This window comes from Limulus polyphemus, unplaced genomic scaffold, assembly GCF_000517525.1.
Source record: "Limulus polyphemus unplaced genomic scaffold, Limulus_polyphemus-2.1.2 Scaffold3107, whole genome shotgun sequence".
NCBI lineage: Eukaryota > Metazoa > Arthropoda > Merostomata > Xiphosura > Limulidae > Limulus > Limulus polyphemus.
In genome coordinates this window covers 108,080-116,152 of record NW_013668717.1, presented here as the reverse complement: position 1 = coordinate 116,152, position 8,073 = coordinate 108,080, and the positions used below count along the sequence as shown (strand labels likewise).

At 29.8% G+C, this 8,073-nt stretch overlaps 1 protein-coding gene across 1 annotated transcript in view; it reads right to left on the bottom strand.

Moving 5' to 3' along the window:
* LOC106468675 (zinc finger FYVE domain-containing protein 21-like) overlaps nucleotides 1-8,073 on the bottom strand; it is a 38,136-nt gene that overhangs the window by 24,397 nt on the left and 5,666 nt on the right. Inside the window, exons 2-3 of the mRNA XM_013929115.2 lie at nucleotides 6,012-6,062; nucleotides 3,822-3,990 (exon numbers count right to left, since the gene is read on the bottom strand). Coding sequence (XP_013784569.1) covers nucleotides 3,822-3,990; nucleotides 6,012-6,062 — 220 coding nt within the window. The remainder of the gene's footprint in view (nucleotides 1-3,821; nucleotides 3,991-6,011; nucleotides 6,063-8,073) is intronic.

The window sequence follows — 8,073 nt, the reverse complement described above, 5'->3', positions numbered from 1 at the left end:
ATAGCCATTAGTATTGTTGTCTGCTTGATCAGTACAAGTAATAGCCATTAGTATTGTTGTCTGCTTGATCAGTACAAGTAATAGCCATTAGTATTGTTGTCTGCTTGATCAGTACAAGTAATAGCCATTAGTATTGTTGTCTGCTTGATCAACTAGAGCACTTATGATGGTTTCTTTCCTAAAAATGCTATAGTTGGAAGTGTAGATAAATAGTATCTTGGTCTTACATTTCCATTTTAGTTAGTTATATATTATTTGTTTTAAAAATCATATTCGAAAAGTTTAATGATTTTTATAAGTTTAACTTGTTGTCGCCTGAATTGTAAAACTGTATAAACAAGATGTCGTCATTCATATGTGCAAAGCGTTAGTGAAACGAGTCTCTGTGCAGGAGTCACCGTATGATAATAATAAAGTCCTGCAGGCACCAATTGAGGTATCAGTATAAATGGTAAAAGACAAAGAATTGGAAAAGAAAATTAAAATAAAACTACAGGTGAAGAGATAAAGATGTGAAATTCCTCATAGTAAAAAACAAGTTTCAAAAACTTCTACAAAAAGCTAAAAGGTATGTACGTATTTCAATTTCTCAATTTTAAACATTTCATTGCAGTGTACATTGATGATAATAGGTATAGTTAGTGATATAACAGAAAAAATGGAAAATAAAATATAAGTATTTACCTTAAAAAGCTTTTGATATTTATTTAGGTGGTTCTAGAGATTATGCAAATGAAATGTAAAACTGTAAGATAATAAATAGTATCTTTATACTTAATATAAAAATCACCTTGCAGATGAACCAGAGTCCGAGTGCAGATAACTACATTAAATAATGAATTTCTTAATTAGAAATAATAAAAAATTAAATCAAATATGAGAATATAGTTGACAAGAAAATAACATAGTATTTGTATTATAGATTAGAATACTTATACATAGTACAGGTTAATTTTTCATGTGCTTTATTAGTTTAGATATATAGATACATAACATACATCACATGGAAAATGTTAATAATAATATAATAATATATAGGAATTGCAGGATAAAAGTAGTGTTTTATTAAACCAATACTAAAAACACAAGATGATACCAAAATTAGTTCTCTGGAAGCTTCTCAATTGTAAGTAATCATATTTTTCCAAAACTATTTATATTTGGTGCACAATTTCATAACTGAAACATAATTTCATGATGTTACATTTCACAAGCAACTTACAAAAAAAAAAGCATTACCCATGAAAAACTGACAAAGGCCAAAGAAGAAACCTCACAAGAGTAGAGTTGAAACAACAAGACAATTCTATAACATGAAAAATGTTACCTTGAAAGAAGAAGAAATGGCATGTGGATGTCAGACTTAACATTAAGTAACTATGGTGATTTATCCAGTTATCCTAAAAACAGGGGGTTCTACCTCCATCACATTTTAAGTAATAATTCTTAGGAGGAGATCTATATAACTATAAAAGGAGAGGGGAAGAGTTCATACAAAAAAAGATTCTATTTTTTCTTGAAAAAGTCAAGTGAATGAAAAAGTAAGAATCACATTTAAAGCAACCAGTGGAGTTCCAAAAGAAAGATGGGATAAAAAATTGTGGAAATAAAGTAAGGGTACTACTAAGTTACATGTGGTGACTGGTGTGACACACATGATAGAACTTTAAAAGTTTAAATTAGATTTAAATATGATGGAATAATGGATATGATTCTTTGCAAAACTAAAGGCTAAAAGTTCTAAAAGAGCTAAGAGTCACATATGAATTACCTTATTACTATAAATAATTATGATACTTACTAAAGTACATAGAGTCTATCAAATGATATGATGCCTTCTGTTTTTGAGAGTTAGTTTAAGTGATAATATACTGAAGAGGAGAGAATTAACCAAACTGATATGATGCCTTCTGTTTTTGAGAGTTAGTTTAAGTGATAATATACTGAAGAGGATAGAATTAACCAAACTGATATGGTATGATACTAAAACAAGAATTCAACAAATGCATGAAATACAGTACTTAATACTAACTTGCAAGATAATGAAGTAGTGATTATGTCAAACAGTAAACATATTTAGTGTAGTGGAGAGAATTATTCAAACTAATGTACTAAGTTTACTTAACCCTATGTCTACCAGCTTCTTGGTTGTAAGTAGGTAACATCACTCTTGTCATATTTTGTTCCAACGATAAAACTAGTGGATGAAATTGTTTGAAATTTGACAAGAACTTTCATAAAAGCATGTAGTTTCAAGGAAATAAAACTTTAAATTTTGATTTCGTTCTACTATTTCTAATAAAAATTCATTATTTAATGTAGTTATTGGCACTTAGACTATAAATAGTTCACCTGCAAGATGATTTTCATGTTGAGTATAAAAATAATATTTATTATCTTACAGTTTTCACATATCACTTGCAAAATCTTGGGAACATGCTAAATGAATATGAAAAGTTTTTTGATGTAAATGTTTGTATTTTATTTTCCATTTTCTCTACTATATCACTAACTCTAGCTATTATCATCAACATACACTGCAATGAAATGTTTAAGATTAAGAAATGGAAATAGGTATTTCCATTTTTTCTCTTCAGTGACTAATCTTAAAATATCTTCTTTCGGTCATATGCGTAATTTCAAGTTTTTACATTTTCACAATTTTTTTGTTTTTAATGTTTTATTGTCCTTTCCAATTCTTTATTGTTTACTATTCATGTTGACACACTTCAATGGGTACCCACAGGTGAATAATGTTATGATCAGCAGAGAGTCCACTTTAGCCTAAGGCAAAATGTTTGCAGTCGCCTATTTTTATAACCCTTGACTAGCAAATTACTGAACAGAAAAAGTTAAATAATCATTAAACCTTTCAAATATGAATTTTGAAACACTAATAATACATAATTAACTAAATTATAAATGTAAAACCCAAATGCAATTTAACTGACAATCAAACTAATATGTATAAGGCAAATAAAAATAGTCAAGCTCTAGGGACACTGCTCCCAACAATTCACTAAGCTTAATTTCGACTTCTTTTGTAAAATGCATACATCACCTAAATTTCTTGCTATTGTCACAACATATAGCATAAAATATGCTCTTTTTATTGGTTATAAGCATGCCATTCATGTTAAATCTGTTGCTTAGCAACACAGCTTCTACTTTGAAAGTGGGTGTGGCTTATCTTTGACCAAGGAATTTTTACAATAGTTTCCTCCAGGACAAGTTCTTGGAATGTACTTGAATTACTGGTAAACAACCTACATACACCATATTTGAATGTCTGAAAAAAAACATCTACATTACACTCACAGTTACCAGCTCTTAAAGTTGAGATTTGTAACTGCAAGCATGTTACATGACAACAAAAACTACAGTGTTAATTATTTTTTTAGAGGTTTCTTTTGAAATAAAAGAATAAAAACTTAAATAATATAAAAATTTTAATTATAATATACTTGATAATAATAATTTCATTAAAATACATTGATAATAAAGTAGTTTCATTAAATTTTGAATATAATGCAGTAACATGCAAAGAAAGGAATTTAAAAATGGCACCAGTTGGCATAGGGTTAATGAGCTGTAGAGAATCAGACAACTTAACATAGAATCTTTCTAAACTAAAAATATTTAGCTAAAATATTCAGGCAGGCAATAAGTGAAAGGGAATAATTATCTAAGCTATTATCATACCCACATAAATGTGTTAGACAAAGAAATCACAATAGTAATTTTTTAGTGTTTTTTTTATTTTTTATATGTACATGCCTATTATAGGCTTCACTTTGAAAACTTGTTATACACACACTTACCATTCTGAAGAGTTTTTAAATGTTTCTCATAAAATTCATTTTCTTTCAGGGTCACTTCAGCACATAAGGCACATAAACGTACTGGATCAACAAAGCACATCCGCTGAAGAGCCAGTTTTTTCCCACAACAATTACCACAAAAGATTTTACCACATCTGCGACAATGATGCTACAGAGAATAGTAAAAACAAATATTCTAGTTTACTGTCATTTTAATAAAAAAACATGCAATTTCTTTCAACAAAGATTTAGGTACTGCACTCAGCTATCTCACAATGTACGTTTTTTATGGAAATGTGCAACCTCTACTTCTGGATTTGTTGAATAATGTTTTGAACTTCTATGTGGAGTCCCAGCATATTAATAAAGCTCAAGATAGTGTCAAACAAAAAAATAAAATCCATGAGAAATAGAAGATGCACAGAAAAGTATTTACTATAAGGCAATAATAAATAAAAACACCTACTGTTACATTAGATATCTACAAGTTAAAAAAGATTTAAATTTCTGGTCACTTTTTGTAATAATGTTTGTTTTTGTAAAAGTAACAATTTATTTTAGTAATGTACAAGTTTTTCAAGTAGCTAAAACAAGATGGGCAATCTAAACCAAACCAAACTTTATATTAGTAGTATTCTTACATCTTAATTTTACATGATAAGCAATAGATTTTTAAAATTTTTATACGAAACTAAAATAAAGGCTAGAATAGGTAAAAATATCCATAACAACATCTTTCTTTTTTTTGGGGGGGGGGGCTAAAAATTGTTTCCTTTATTATCATATACTTTTGGTGTAATCCAAAAATTACATATCTTTCATTTATTGAATGGGGCTTTTGCCTGTCTGTCATGTATCTAAACTTCAGAATACTTTTTATAAAATTCCTGCAATCAGATGATTAACATTGTTAATTAAATTCTTATTAGATTAGGGGAAAATAAAACTCAAAAAGATGAATTATAAATTGGTTTTAAGGTAGAAAACAGAGTTGTGATAAACAGGCACCATTCTAAATTGGGAAAATGTGACTAGTGAAGTCTCTCGAGGATCTGTCTCAACACCTTTGTTGTTTATTATCTATATCAATAATATGAACAGTAAGACTTCTAAATTGCTGGATAAAGCTGATTCTTGGGAAAATGCTTCCCTAATGAAGACAGACTTTGACAGCTTTACTAAAAGGGTTAATCTGTGGAAAATGAGTTTCAACATTGAAATATTTAAAGTGATGGAAATTTGGAAATATTATATTTTATATTCAGGAGGAGTATTTGTTTTGTGAAGAGTGAAAAAGATTTGGGTGTGATGACTGATAAGAGCCTCAAGCCTTCAGCTGAATGTTTGGAAGTGGTAAAAAGGGCAAACAGGATTCTGGGATCTATTTACCAAACTTTTGACTTCAGAAGTTAGGAAGTTATGATCACTTTATACAGAACTATGGTAAGGTCACATTTTGGGTATCATGTTCAATTTTGGTTACCTTATCAGAGAAGAGATTGATTTGTTTGAAACAGTTTCAGAGACAGGTTGTTAAAATTATGACTAGTTTGAAGTATTTAAGCCATAAAGACAGACTCAAAGACTTCTCTGAAGTGTAGTACTAGATGTTACCTGATTCAGATATTTAAAATCATTAAGGACTTGGATTAACTGCTCTTTGGAGTATTTTTGTGGACTGATGGAATAACAAGGTTGGAGATAAAATCCCATATATTAAAAAAAATAAATGCAAGATAACCTAACGAAGCTCAGGTCCAGGATGATTATTACCAAATATTTTCCTCTGCTGGAATTCATAACTTGTGAAATAATTTGTCAAATGATGTAAGTAGTTTGAATTTCATCGATATAAGAGAATATGCTTAAGTTGAGATAACCTGGATTATCCAAATGTGGTCCTGTTATCTAGTTTTTCCTTTATTATTATGTAAATGAAAATACACATCTCAACATTTTGGCCCTTTAAATGGTAAAGGTATGACAGATCTTTAGCAACCTTTTTCAAAGATGTGATCAATATTCTTGGGCATATTAGCACATCACTTGAGACAAAGTACACACAAAAATAACCACAACAAATTGTAAAAAAGACTATAACCTAAGGTTAATTAATCCATGTGTTGATTCAATGAATTTAAACAAATAATTTTTTTATACATTATATGAAATAGAATGGCATCAACTTACCCGTCGAGTTAGAAAATCAAACTTGATTTTACATTTAATACAAGCTTGTTTCTGTAAAACAAACAAAAGAAATTTATCAACATTCTATTAATAAAATGTACAAGCAACAGCAAAACAACAAATTTGATATTAATTGGTAATAACACAATAAAAGTAGGTTTTGCTAAATGAGTAACAAAAGCAAATACAAACTTTCCATGATAATTTTACATATGACATACAATTAACCCTTTAGTTACTGAACTTTTCTGCCTTCCTTCAAACTGACATGCTAGTTCAGAATAGAATTGAGTCAGTTATTTCAAAAAAATGCAATAGAATGTACAAAAGTACTCTTTACTGAGAAAAAAAAAACACACCATCATGTTTTACTGACTAACCATGGTAATACACTTTTTCAATGTACATTTACTGTCTTTATTTTCTGGCCAAAATTGATCTTTAACCTTTTAGCCATTAAAAAATTACATGAGAACTTTCAGATAAATCTTATAACTAGGTTAAAATTAGAAAACTAGCTTAACAGAAAAAAAGTGACCATTATATCTATAGTAAAGTATATGCAATATCCAACATCACTCACTTCTACAGGCACTAAAAGAAGAGAATGCTCCATGGTAACAGCAACTACACTACCAAGATGCTCTAATGTCCTGTACTTTAGAACTTGGCAAACAAACTCTAGTCCTAGTTTTTCTATGTTCCCCACTACAAGTAAATATCAGTATACCTAATAATATGAATCCTGCACTATGTAAGTCTCTTGATCATCTTGAATGCTAACTAAACATTTGTTTCTATAGCTCATTTTTTTTCACTACTACATACCTTTGTCAATACAGCACTTTCATTATCACTCACCCACAAGGCAACCTTTAACTCTATCCAATTCTTGTCTTGCTTTCTTAATTTCTTCTCAATCTGCTATCCCCCCTAACAGTACTATCTTCCTGAAAGCTGTTTCCTATTCACCCTCGGAACAAGCAGTCTTTGAAAATACACTTTATCCTTCTGAGCCACTTGAAAACCACAATAAAGTCCACATATTCCAATCTTGGCAACTATTTCATCCTACAACTTCCACCTCTGAACAAAAGCATTTAGCTCTAACCATATTAAAGTTCACTAGTCTTTATTATCTATTTATTATTCTACCCACTAAATATTCATATAGTAAATGAAAATTAAGCTAGTTTAAAGTTAATAGGTTAAACTGTAGACAAACCTGACACTATAATCCTATAATCAACTAATTCTAATACTATTAGCCTTTTCTGGAGTTGAAAAGGTGTCAATATCCTTTGATTTTGTTCTTTCTGAAATGCTTAACCAATCACATGAAATTTAGAAAAAAACTTTCTAAATAGTATCTGGATTTGACTCAAAAAATCTGATTTAGTTTTCTATCAATTTTCTGTTGTGAACTTTCAAAAATTTTGCTTGGAGACACTGTCTTAATAAAACATTAAGCAGGAGTGCAAGTAAATAGTCTGGGGCTAAGGGTCACAAGACTTCTAATATAAGTAAATTTAGGGTGCAGCTTATTGTTTACCCAGTCCAGGCACTATTTTCTCTTCTTAGCACTCTAACCTTTCCTTAGTATTAGTACTTAGTATTTGAGAGTTACAAGAGTGGCAGGCTTGTGTTGGCCATGAGTTAGTATCATAATAAAATTTCATCCTATTTGCCCAGAATGCACTAGGCTTAGCATAAGTACTGTCAGTGCTGGCAGAAATATTATGCTTACAACTAACAAAAATATTATTAGTATGGTTCAAGGCTATTTGCTTGCACTGGGGTACCAAATGAAAATCTGGCTATTTTCCTAGTAGCTGTTTATCAATTCAGAGATTAGCTAATCACAGAACAAACTGAAGAATAGTGATGAGTAACAATTTTATCTTACTGAATAAGAATTCACACTTTCAGCACAGGCTTGGTCCCTCGGACAGACCTCATAACCATTTTGTGCTTGTTATAGTTTTCATGCTATAACTTTTAAATTAGTAAGTGAATGTTAACGAAATAGACATAAATTATACATCTTTCATTCTAGAATGAA